This window comes from Lemur catta, chromosome 6 (genome assembly GCF_020740605.2).
Source record: "Lemur catta isolate mLemCat1 chromosome 6, mLemCat1.pri, whole genome shotgun sequence".
Lineage (NCBI taxonomy): Eukaryota > Metazoa > Chordata > Mammalia > Primates > Lemuridae > Lemur > Lemur catta.
In genome coordinates, this window is record NC_059133.1 from 80446529 (window position 1) to 80459574 (window position 13046).

At 37.7% G+C, this 13046-nt stretch overlaps 1 protein-coding gene across 2 annotated transcripts in view; it reads left to right on the top strand.

Annotated features, from left to right (window-relative positions):
• ABCC9 (ATP binding cassette subfamily C member 9) overlaps positions 1-13046 on the top strand; it is a 123983-nt gene that overhangs the window by 57682 nt on the left and 53255 nt on the right. Inside the window, exons 20-23 of one of the 2 annotated variants that reach the window (XM_045554217.1) lie at positions 6153-6191; positions 7592-7693; positions 9322-9406; positions 10698-10778. In XM_045554217.1, the coding sequence (XP_045410173.1) occupies positions 6153-6191; positions 7592-7693; positions 9322-9406; positions 10698-10778 (307 nt within the window). The remainder of the gene's footprint in view (positions 1-6152; positions 6192-7591; positions 7694-9321; positions 9407-10697; positions 10779-13046) is intronic. The other variant, XM_045554216.1, reaches the window with a different exon arrangement.

The window sequence follows — 13046 nt, forward strand, 5'->3', positions numbered from 1 at the left end:
CAATGTGAAGACATTGCAAAAGTTTAAGTGGAGAAATGATTTACATTTTGAAAAGAGGATTCCGACTGTTGTGTGGAATACACCAATATACAGTTGAGAGATGAAGGTAGCTTGAATTATAGATGCAAGAGGGGAAGTGGGGAATCCATTTAGGAGTTAATCTCACTTGTCCAGTTGAGAGATGAAGGTAGCTTGAAGTAGCATGGTAGCTGTGGAAATGGACCAAGGGGAATAGATTCAGCACATATTTTAGAGTCAGAGCCAATAAGATGAATGAATGAGAAGAGAATTAAGATAATTCTGAGTATTTATTAAAATCTCTGTAATTTAAATATAATCTTTTTATGAGCATTTGCCTTACTAGAAAAAAACTTCATCTCTTCATGGGAGAAAGGACAAAGGTTTTTTTTAAAAACATTTGAGTTGGCTCCAATGTACAAACAAATGAAAAACCAAGCCTCTAAGAGAGTGAATAAGCTAATGCAAATTCTATTTTTCCTTAATTAAAATAATTACTTAATTTTCTTTCGTGGTATTGTTAATCTCTGATATACATGTTTTAGGATCAGAAATATTTAAAAGATATTGACCTTTTTTTAAAGAGTTGTTTTTAATTACTCTTTTCGTTCCAGAATAAAAAGCTGTGTGCCCAGTCCAAGAAAGAAAGGCATAGAACTATTAATTAGAGCAAAGCTAATTTAGAAGTTATTGATATTAATAGGTTGCTGATGTGCAAATGCTTAGAAGTCATTTACATCAGCAAACTAAATTGTTTGACATTTTTTAAAGCTCAAAACAAATAAAGCAGAACAATAATTTAAATGTTACGGTAAGACACCAAGTGCCTTATTGTTGTTCTTTCACCACTGCATGTGTCTCTGGTTACATAAATTTTATTTTTAAGTGTGTCCTCAGATATGGGCATGAACAAAATCCAGTAAAGTACTCTGACCTATTGCAGCAAGCAATATTTACCTTAGGCAGGACCAAAGGCACTTCTGTTCATCCAGGACACATCTACATGCATAGAACCTGGTATACAAAGACATTGACACATATTTCCTTGGGAATTGATTCCTTTGACCTAGTCCGACATATTGTAGCCTCAGAAGACAAAGGTGAGAGAAAAGAGGGAGGAACTAAAAAAATCTCCAAAATTGTCAGAATGCTATTATAATTCTCACATCAGTCTTGTATTCAGATGTGCTTCATATTTGGTGAAAGACAAAAGTTCTTCTGACTTGAAGTTATCCGTTCCTGATTGTCATGAAAAACAATGACTTCTACTGATAACTTGAGAGCCAGAACTAAAAGTCTTTATCTGATGGACAGTTCCAGTGAGAGATTCCAGAATGTGTAGTAATTGGGTAATTATGGGAGAAATAGCCATCATTTATCTTTGGTTTCCTTCTCCTTTCCCTCTCACCCACTCCATCAACCATCCCACTCTTCAGGCCCCATCTGTCCTGATGTTCTATGTTCTACTATCTTGGTGTAACCAACTATAAACAGTGGTTCAATTATTTTAAGACAGAAGAATTGAGGAGTTATTCCTTTTCATGTGACTTTGCCTGGCATGAAGGAATAGTAACACATGGAGCCAGCTTTCCAGCATCAGATGTAATATAGCATGTTTGTGCCAACATCTAACCTTCCTTTTCCCAGCTATCATTCCTGACTTAAGCTTGCAAAAGTCACCCTATCATTCCATAATGGATCAACCATAATACTTGAAAGTTACTAGCATACTGTATCAAATTTAACTTTTACTCTTGGAAGAAAATACACAGAAATCCTACATGGAGAGGCCTTCAGAAGTGAAATATTATTCTATTTTCCTGAAGGGGATTTTCCATCTTTGCTTTGACCTCTTTGCTTTTTCTTATTGCCTTAAGTGCTGTTGACAACCACACTGAATGATGGAAGATGAATCTAGACAAAGACCAGGTTATTTTGTGTAATGATGGACTCAGTGCTAAATCCCAATAAGTTGTTCTCAGTCCTACTGAACTTGCACACCTATTATATGCAAATCATTGATTGTTGTTGAGGGATAAATAAGTGAACAAGGAAAGCCAGGTCCCTGTTTTCAAGAATCTTACTGTTTAGCAGGGGAGACCACAAGGAAGTAAGAAAATAATTTGATAATTAATTATTTGATTAATTTTTATAAACATCAGGAAGGAGAAGTACAGGGTTTTATAAGAACAAATAATAGATGACCTGACTGAGTTGAGTCTGCGAAGTGAAGTCTTTCTTGATGGTGTGAGTAAATAAATGTTACTGGAACTTGCATTTTAAGGATAAGCCAAAATTAATGATTCCAAAAGTCAGGAGCCGCAATTGGAGTGGAGATGGAAGGTGGGGAAGAATATTCTAATTCTTCTTCAATCTTTCTGACTGCTCTTCTCAGTCTATTGTAGTCTTCCCTTCCTTTGCCTATCCCTTAAATTATGTCTTTGACTCTAGCTCCTCTACTAATGACACCCCTATATACATTTTTGTCCAAGATCTTTCTTTTGAAGATCTAATAGCTTCTCCAAAAAGTCTTACACAAGCTGCAAATTCAACATATCCAAACTGAACTCTGATACCTTATATTTCCAAAACCTGCTTGTCCTTCTGTGTCTTGGAGGGATTTATCCCCAACCCCTGAAATCACTTGACAGGTGCCCAAGTCAGGGCCCAAAGATTTGACCTAGACCCTCCTCTCTCCACTACCCTCAAAATTTAACCAATCGCTATATCCATTCTTCTAAGTTTCTTACACCTGTCTTTACTTTTAAATGTCTATTTTAGGCCGGGTGAGGTGGCTCATGCCTGTAATCCTAGCATTCTGGGAGGCCGAGGCGGGTTGATCGCTCGAGTTCAGGAGTTCAAGACCAGCCTGAGCAAGAGCAAGACCCCGTCTCTACTAAAAGTAGAAAGAAATTATCTGAACAGCTAAAAATATATATAGAAAAAAATTAGCCGAGCATGGTGGCACATGCCTGTAGTCCCAGCTACTTGGGAGGCTGAGGCAGGAGGATCACTTGAGCCCAGGAGTTTGAGGTTGCTGTGAGCTAGGCTGATGCCGTGGCACTCTAGCCCGGGCAACAGAGCGAGACTCTGTCTCAAAAAATAAATAAATAAATGTCTATTTTAACCCAAAGTTCTTGGTGTCTAAGGCATATGTCATGAGGGAAAATCACTCTCTAAAGTCTTCATTTGTTTCCCAGATCTCTCTCCTGAACTTTAAATGCTGCTTCCTGGCCAGGGTCATTGGGATATTCCTTAGGCAGCTCTAATTGAATGTGTCTGATGCTGAATTCATGATCTACCCCCATCACATGTGCTTCCTGTCCTTGACTCCTTCCTCTCCTTTTTCCTCTATATTGACTTAATCACACCATCTGAGGTATCTTCTAATGTGTCTCCTTCTCTTCATTAATTTACCACACCTTAACTCACGGCACTGCCTTCTGATCTCCATGACTCTGACGGCCTCCATGGGCTCTGTGTCGCTTCCATTCTTGTCCCTCCAATTCCCTTGTTACATTCTGCAATCAGAGTGATATTTCTAAACTAAACCACCCCCCTTTGTCTAAAGCTTTTCAGTGCTTTTCTGTTATTCTGAGGAAAAGTTCAAACTCAGTAAAACGATTTATGAGCTCTTTCTGGCTGTGCTTACTTTTTGAAGTTCATTGCCATTTACACCTACATTTTTGCTGTGCTGAGTTTACATCAGTTCCTCGTATGATTGGGATATCTCCTGGTCATCCAATGGGTATTTTTTCTGGGTCTAAAGTACTCTTGGCCTTTTCTTCATCTTGCTCACTCTTAATTATCCCTTCTGGCATCAACTCTATTGTTGACTCTGATTTGCCAGAAGTGGCCTGGTTCTTTGGTTCTTTTGTCGTGGTTCTTTATCTGTGCCCTAATACCTCCCTTTACCCCACTTATTTAGCACTTGTTCCCTTGTCCTGCTCCCACAAAAGTGAAAGCAGCATGAAAAAAGGGTTGGATCTTCCGTGTTCACTGTATCTCCAGTATTCTTGGCACTAGGTGATAATCAATACATATTTTTGAATTGATATTGAATAAATACAGTTGGAATTCAATCAATCATTATTGAATAAATTGATGACTTCTAAATCCATATCACCATCTCATAGGCATTTCCACGTGTCTATGCACATTTCCACCTGGATGGCCAGGAGGAGGCACGTCAACACCTTACTTTCTTTTTTTGTTTGTCTTTTTTATTATTTTTTTTTATTTCAGGATATTATGGGGGTACAAACATTTTGGTTACATGTTATGACTTTGCCTCACCCAAGCTAGGCTTAGAGGCGTGCCCTTCTCCCATACAATGCTCACTGCATCCATTAATTGTGAGTTTACCCGCTCCCACCTCCCCAACCCCCAGTGAATATTACTACCATGTGAGCCCCTTAGTGTTGATCAGTTAGTGCCAATTTGATGGCGAGTACATATGGTGCTTATTCTTCCATTCTTACGATACCTCACTTCAGAGGATGGGCTCAAGCTCTGTCCTGGATAATATAAGAGGTGCCAGATCACCATTGTTTTTTGTAATTGAGTAGTATTCCATTGTACACATATACCATATTTTATTAGTTCACTCATGGATCAACGGGCACTTGGGTACGTTACTTTCTGCCACACACCGGCCCTTCCTCCTCTCTTCTCTCTCTTCCTCAGATTAGCTGAAACTATTGAGGTTATCTATTGTTTTTTCTACCACTAAAAAAATAAAGGCAAATCTCTTGGTACCTAAGGAATATTATGTGGAAAATGTCATGTGTGAAATTGAGCATTTCATTATTTTTTTTTTTTTTTTTTTTTGAGACAGAGTCTCACTTTGTTACCCGGGCTAGAGTGAGTGCCGTGGCATCAGCCTAGCTCACAGCAACCTCAAACTCCTGGGCTTAAGCGATCCTCCTGCCTCAGCCTCCCGAGTAGCTGGGACTACAGGCATGAGCCACCATGCCCGGCTAATTTTTTTGTATATATATTTTTAGTTGGCCAGATAATTTCTTTCTATTTTTAGTAGAGACGAGGTCTCACTCTTGCTCAGGCTGGTCTCGAACTCCTGACCTGGAGCGATCCACTCGCCTCGGCCTCCCAGAGCTAGGATTACAGGCGTGAGCCACCGCGCCCGGCCTTCATTATTTTTAATGAGTAACTTAAATCAGTGAATAATCATTATTGAAAGGAAATTTTTAGTCTGAGATTGTTTTTTTTCTTGCCTCTGTCAACCATCCCAAGATGTCATTAGCAGTGTGCAATAATGAAAACGATCCTTAGTAACTCTAAACCAAATATCAGTAAGTAATATAATTAAGTAAATTTTCTCCACAAAAGCATGTGATGCTTTCTAGAGTCAAATAGGATTGATTTTTGGAGTTTCTGTAAGCTTTGATTATGCATGTAGTTATTGAAATCAGGTCTTTCAGAATGATGGGATTGAACTAACCCTAAATTATTAAAAATTAGAACAATAAAACAAATAGATCTTCCAGTGTTTTCCCCATAATATAGGAATAACTAAATGTGATCAGTCAAACCCGACTTTTTATATAAATCCTATCGATCAGTAATTAATTACACTCAGATGTCATAGCTTGACTTCTTGGGCATGTCTGTCTTTTAAAAGCTCCTGAAGGGTCAGCTGTGTTTTGTGCACCTTTCATGTTTAGAGCCCCCAAAGTATTTCTTCTGCTCATGCTTCTGGGTAGCTAATTAAAATTTTAAATAGATTAAATTCAAATTTTAAAGGTGGGTAAGACTTGGAAATATAAAATCCTTATGAAGCTAGGAAACTATATTCTAGAGAGATTACCCAAGGTTACAGCTAATTAGAACAGAGTTGAGGCTAGAACCCAGATCACTGTGTGAACCAAAACTGTGTATGAAAGATAACAGTGCTATCTTTTGGAATCTTACTAAGTAATATTTCTTAGTTGATGAAGACATAAAAGAAGAATATTATTAATCTAATTTGTCTTTGAAATTAATGTTAAAAAACCATTTGGGAAATTTAGCTCTTTAATATGTCTAATGTTTATTTTTTTTCTTACCTGATATGTACGCACATTCATTCTATATTTATACTTCATAATAATGAACATTGTTTGCCATACTTACAGTGTAAATGAATCTGAGCCTTCTTTTGAAGCAACCAGAAGGTATTATTTCTATTTTAACCTGAGTTTAATAAGAATAACTTCCTTCCTCAGACTTTACTTTAATCTCTTACTCCTGGTTATTTCGTTCATGCTGATGATATACAGTTATTTATCCAAATGTGCTAGTGTATTTCCAATAGCAGTGGTTCACAACCTTTGCAGGCTGCACAAAGAATGAACTTTCCAAACAAAATGGCTCATTGTGTCAACTGTTTTCCTCTCAGTGAGTCACAGGTGTCTCAATTTTGGCTGAAACTCAAATTGTCCGTAGTAAACTGGGTCTGGGGTTTCATAAAATAAAAATGTAAGAATTAATATATATGTTGACTGTGAGTTAAACAGTGGTGGAGTCTGCCTATAAAGTAAAGATAAGAGCCAACTGCTTCATCTACTTAAAAGAAAAAAAAAAGACTTAAATACCAGGGGGCAGGGGAGGCAGACATGTCAGAGGTTGGGAACCGCTGTTCTACTGCACAATATGATTATCTAAGAGACTACTAGCATACTATACGTTATCATGTCTTCTGACTCCTAAGATGCAATGTTTCAGGAAGATCATTGAGCATTTCTAACTACTCTTTTTCTTAACCTTACTCTCTTTTAACCTTAATTCCTTAATTAGTACTTACAGATCATAAACTAACTGGAAGTCTCACCTATCCCTTTCTTACTCCAATCCCATCTTCTTATTTATCTTCAGCTCATATGTATTTTCCTTATTATTGCAAATTAAAATCTGATATATATATACATCTGATAGAATTTTCAAGCCAAAAGAAATAGAGAGGGGAAGAAGTTATCATTTTTAAAAACTAAATTATTTCAATATGTTTTGAAATATGTATTTTTAAATGTGCAATTTCAATATTAAAAGATATTATTCTTTGTTTTGAAATATTTATATATCTAGTACCTTAACATATATTGATGTGATTAAGCCACAAACACATATTATAATTATAGTAACAATTCACATCTTTTTTTAAGGTCTGCATATAAAATTCACAATTTTGTAAAGTGCTTTTTATCTAAAGTAAAATATCTGTGGCTACTGGAGAGAGTGAATTATTAATCTTTTAATTATTTTTTAAATTATAGTCACTTTAGAAAAGAAAATTTCAATTAGTACTTTATACCTTAAAACCTTCTTTCGCATAGCAAAATCAAAGTTTACACGTCATGTGACATTTTTATTACATTCTAATCCCTTTAATTTAGGTGACATATTTAATCATTTCTTAATAAGGTTGGTGATTTTTAAAATTTTCTCTTTTAGAAGTTTTCCATTTCTGTGTTTGAGATATTTTATTAATTTATATTTCCCTTGGTTATGCTAAAATGCACACAGCACAGCACCCTTGCATAATTCTGGTGTTTTGTTTTTCTTTTTCATTTCTCAGTAGGAGCAGGTATTCTGTGGCTTATGCAGCTCAAAAGCCTTGGCTATTAAATGCTACGGTAGAAGAAAATATTACCTTTGGAAGTCCTTTCAACAAACAAAGGTACTTTTGAGCGTATAAAGTTTAAGACCGAAATGGCAACTATTTCTGATCCTTGTGTTTGGTCCGTGGTTTCTGGAACCTTTACATGGAGGACTTCCTTTCTTCCCTGCTTGCCCCGCTTTCATCCTCATCATCAAGGTCTTTGGAACAAATTCTCTGAAGACACACATCATTGGAAGTTTCAGCCCATCCCACACACTTGTTGAGAACAATTTGTACACCAAGACTAAAGAGCAGCAATTGAAGTGTGTGTGTGTCCGAGGGGTGGTGGGGATAGGATAGGAGATGTTGTTTAGGTTATTGGTGAGCAGATAAAGAAGGAAAAAAATCCAAGTAAATTGCAGAAGGAAGGTTCACCATGGAAAGATGAAGAATGTAGGATCTGAGGAGTCTAGTGACAGAACAGCGGGAATATGCCATCACCCAACCATCTTTTAAATACCACTGCCATATAGGGAAGTATGACCTTTCCCCAAGCCACTCTCAAAAGTGTGGGTCTTAGGACCCTGAGCTGGGTCTTGAAAGTTGAGGAGAATGAGGTAAGGGGAGAGGTGTGAGGAAGGGAAAGGGAGGAGGAAAGTAGATAGTGTAGCAGAAAGATCACATGGGATTGTCAGGACCTGGGAGCAAGCCAGACAGAAAGAGATTCAGAAGGCTGAGACCGGATAGTGGAGGGCCTAAAAGCCAATTGGATGTCACGAAGTGCATTCTGGGGAGACATAGCAAGTTTTCGAAGGGGGAACAGCAAGGTAAATGTGAAAGTGAAATCTGACAAATAGATATGTCAAGGACACATTTCACAGTTAGTTGGAATAATTACCCAGAAATGCAGTGCTTGTTGCCTGCACTTGGAAGTGACAGCAGAAATGTAAAAGACTGGATGGTTGAGAAAAAAACATTCTAAATTAAGAATGGACAAATATAAACAAGGAGAAGAAGAGGCAAGAGTCAAGAATGATTGGAATATTTTAAGACTAAGTGATTAAGAAAATGAAACCATGAATACTTTTCCCAGCACCTTCAATCCCCATGCTTTCCTGTACTTCCAATTCATCTGATTTTCAGTCTCAGCGCTAGATCAACTTGGGTACTGTCGGTCCTCCCCATCTGTTTCCCCTCCCTTAAGTGTGTGTGGTAGCATGCAAGAATGCCCACCCACACCTGTGCTTCAGCCATGATGAACCTCCTGTTGTCCCTCACATGCACCATGAACTTTGTCACCTTTAAGTTTTCTTAAGCTTTCTTTTGCTCATTTTACTCTTAAAAAATTATTGCTCACCTCTCTGAATACAGTTTAAGCATTGCGTCCTCTGTAACTTCTTGGCATGCACAATCATTTCTTCCCCTGTATCTTAGAAGTGCTGTGTACTCACCTCCACTATAGCACCTAACAAGGTCCGCTTTCATCATGTTTTTGTATCAATCTTTGGCTTCACATGATAGCTTTTTAAGAGTAGGAACCCATATCTATATATCTTTGTATCTACAAATTTGATGTCAAGGCTAGTATACAATAAGTTATTCAATAAATGTTTTATTTCAGCTTCCAAGACATTGAACCTGGAACTTGGTTTATAATGGCTGTGTATTAATAGTGATCTAAAAATTCAAAATCATTTCTCCCAAAGGTACAAAGCTGTCACAGATGCCTGTTCTCTTCAGCCAGATATTGACTTATTACCATTTGGAGACCAAACTGAAATTGGAGAGAGGGTGAGCTATGTATAGTTTCATTAAGCAATGAGCAAAAATCTAGAAATGTCTTCCGATGGTTTTTAATCTGTAATGGAACACAACAAAATCTGAGAGCTTAGGAGTTGTATCTTGTCCCAGTGATAAGTTCCAGAAATGTGAGGACAGAGGTCCTTTGATGCCATGCTCCCTTAAGTATTTATTGAATAACCACAATATAGTTAACATGGTGCTAGCCACTCAAGAGTTCTTAAGGAAAGTAGAACATAGTCTCTGGCTTTGACCAAATGTATTGTTGCTTATGTGGAACTTTCTGTAATGGATTTGGAAACTGTGATTGCTTCTGACAATTTTTTCCACTCTTGTCAACATCTATTATTCTTATTAAAGACTCTGTTTTACATTGATGTCATAATATTCTGATCAGCTGAAAAATGTGTATACCTGTAATCTTTATAAAAATAATGACTAAAAGTTTTTAATAAGCGTCAAAGTACTGGGCAAAAACTTCATATGCATTATCCCCTTTCATAATGAATCTGTGCTACAGGTGTTATTGTTGTCTGCATATTATGGCTGAGAAAACCAAGGCCAAGAGAGGGGCAGGGATTTGCCCAATCGCAGAGGTAGCGGTGTAGCCAGGATTAGGCTGACTCTGTAGCTTTTGTTCTTAATGGCTATTCTTTATTGCTTCATAGTATAATGTTTAAGAGAATGAACTTAACTTCTGAGCCTCAGTTTCTACATGTGTAAAATGAAAACAATACCAACATATTGACATTGCTATGAAGAATAAAAGAAGTAAGAAATGTAAAGCTATGTACACAAGCCTGGCACATACTAAGTTCTCAATTAATACTAGTTTTTAAAAAGTGTATAATTAGTATTAATACATTATGAAAGCATACTGTTGTATAGCACTGTTTAACATAATTTGTAATATTAATTTTAAGGGGTATAGATGTTAAGTAAACTATAGACACAATCAGGAAACTAGAAAAAATATTGGCATTGCTTGCAGTCTTCCACACTCATCAAGTGTTCTGGTTTATAACACTTTTGCACAGCAGGGCAGTCTATCAGAGTGGAAGGAGGATTAATAACATTTTAATGTTATCCATCAAAAGCTATCATGATGTAATTGGAGCACTGACCTTTAGACAGTTTTCACTTTTTCTTACCATTGTTTTCACAATTTAATAAACTAGTAATGTAAGATTTTTTAAGAGACATTTCTACTTTAAAGGTAATTCTTACTAAAAGACCATTTACTAATGAAACAAATGGGTGTTTGTGGGTGCTTCCTCCCTAGGGAATCAACCTGAGTGGGGGCCAGAGGCAGAGAATCTGTGTGGCACGAGCTCTTTATCAAAACACCAACATCGTCTTCTTGGTAAGATCATGGCCTTTGCTTTTATTTCTATTTCATGTTTCCCTCTAGACAAATGAGTCATTAGAAAGACAAGTCAAGTAACTCAAAGATAGTTTAACTTGTGAAAGCATAAAGTGTATCAGGGAAACAAATCTTCACAGTATAAATCAGCAGATCAACGTATAGAGTTGATCTGGGGGATCCGGATTGGTACCCAAGAGACTGAGATGCTCTAAGTGGTTGCTTATCTGAGTTTCTTAACCAGAAAGATCATTAATAAGGGAGGGTGGATGGTGTTGGATCAACTAGGCAGGATCATAGGTCTTCTCATTTATATCTGATGGCAAAGAAAGAAGGGCCAGAAAATACACCCTTGGTAGACCTAAGCCAAGCATAGTACCCCATCCCAGTGGTGTCCGACTCAGGCTGTGGTTAAGATTTGTCAGTGTGCTTCTGTAAACTATAGAAATCTTGGTCCTATTCTAGACCTACTAACCATAATCTAGAAGGGTGGAGTCTGGAATCTTTGAAAAGCTCCATGGATGAGTTTCATGATTATCCTGGATTAATAACTTAATTCTATCTGTGGATCCACAAATAAACTGTGATGATTGTGTTGATTATGATTTTGCTCTGTTTTGCTTCCTCCAGCAGAATGTAGCCAAAATAACTTAGTTTACAGGTAGACAATGTATGTTAGAGACCAACAGAGTATGTAAACGCATCCTTTCCCTGCTTTCTCCTTCTGTGCAATTATTAACTGTTTATAAACCTGGCTCCCAGACCTCTTTTAGAGTCTTTGCTCCATCTAAGCTCTAGAACCTCTTCAAAAAGTAAGTTGGTTTTGGAGTTTCCCAGTGAATTTGGATCTGTTGTTGGGGAATGTAGCAGAATTTGGACAGACTGGACATTCATTTTAGGTTGATCTCCCTAAGAATAACTTGTCTCCAGAGTTTTCCAAAATAACATCATAAAAGGTGTTATTAGCAGGATCTGAGAGTAACCTATGTAATTGTCAATTATTTTATAATGAATAGACCCACAACTAGAAATGACTTCTTGAACTTTGGCATCAATTAATGACTGAACCACCTGAAGAACTGACTCAGAAATCTGAAAGTGACCAAGGTCCCCTGGCTGTGGTTTTCTACTCCAGTTCATTTCCCTGCCTGAAGTTTAACGACCCTGCCTTGTAGAATCATGGAATTCAAGGAAGTCACAGGGTTAAATTTTTTTGTTTGTTTTGTTTTGTTTTGTTTTGTTTTTTGAGGCAGAGTCTCGCTCTGTTGCCCAGGCTAGAGTGCCGTGGCCTCAGCCTAGCTCACAGCAACCTCAAACTCCTGGGCTCAAGTAATCCTTCTGTCTCAGCCTCCCGAGTACCTGGGACTACAGGCATGCACCACCATGCCCGGCTAATTTTTTCTATATATATTTTTAGTTGGCCAGATAATTTCTTTCTATTTTTAGTGGAGATAGGGTCTCGCTCTTGCTGAGGCTGGTCTCGAACTCCTGACCTCGAGCGATCCACCCGCCTCGGCCTCCCAGAGTGCTAGGATTACAGGCGTGAGCCACCGCGCCCGGCCTCACAGGGTTAATTTGATGTGAACTTCCACCCGTTCATTACAGGATTACTTTTAGGATCATCTCTAATAGCTTCTTGATGACCTTCTCGGAAGACACATTGCCTACCTTTAAGGCAGCCTTTCCCTGGTTGGGCAGTATATGAGCGTCTTATTGCTGCCATAATAAATTACCATAATAGGTGACTTAAATAATATAGATCTATTATCTTATAGTTCTTTAGATTAGGAGTTCAGCAAAGTGTCAGCAGGTCTGTGTTCCCTTCTGGATGCTCTAGGGGAGAATCCAGTTTCTGCCTTTCCAGCCTCTATAGCTGCCCACGGTCCTTGGCTCACGGCCACCTTCCCCATCCCCAAAGCCAGCAACCTTACATTTCTGTGGCCACTTTTACATAGTCACATCTTCCTCTCTTCACAGCCAGGAAAGAAACCTTTCTGCTTTTAAGGATTCATATAATTAGTTTGGGCCCAGCTGGATAATCTCTCCATGTAATTAATCTTAATTACATCTACAATGTCCCACTTATCATATAAGGTAACATAGTCACAGGTTCTGGGAATCAGGACCTGGGTATTTTGGGGTTTATTATTCCACCTACCACAGATAGCTCTTATTATTGGAAAATTATTATGTGACTAAAATCTGCTTCTGTGTATTTTCCATTCAATGGCTCTCATTCTGCTTCTGCAGCAACATATATATTACTTT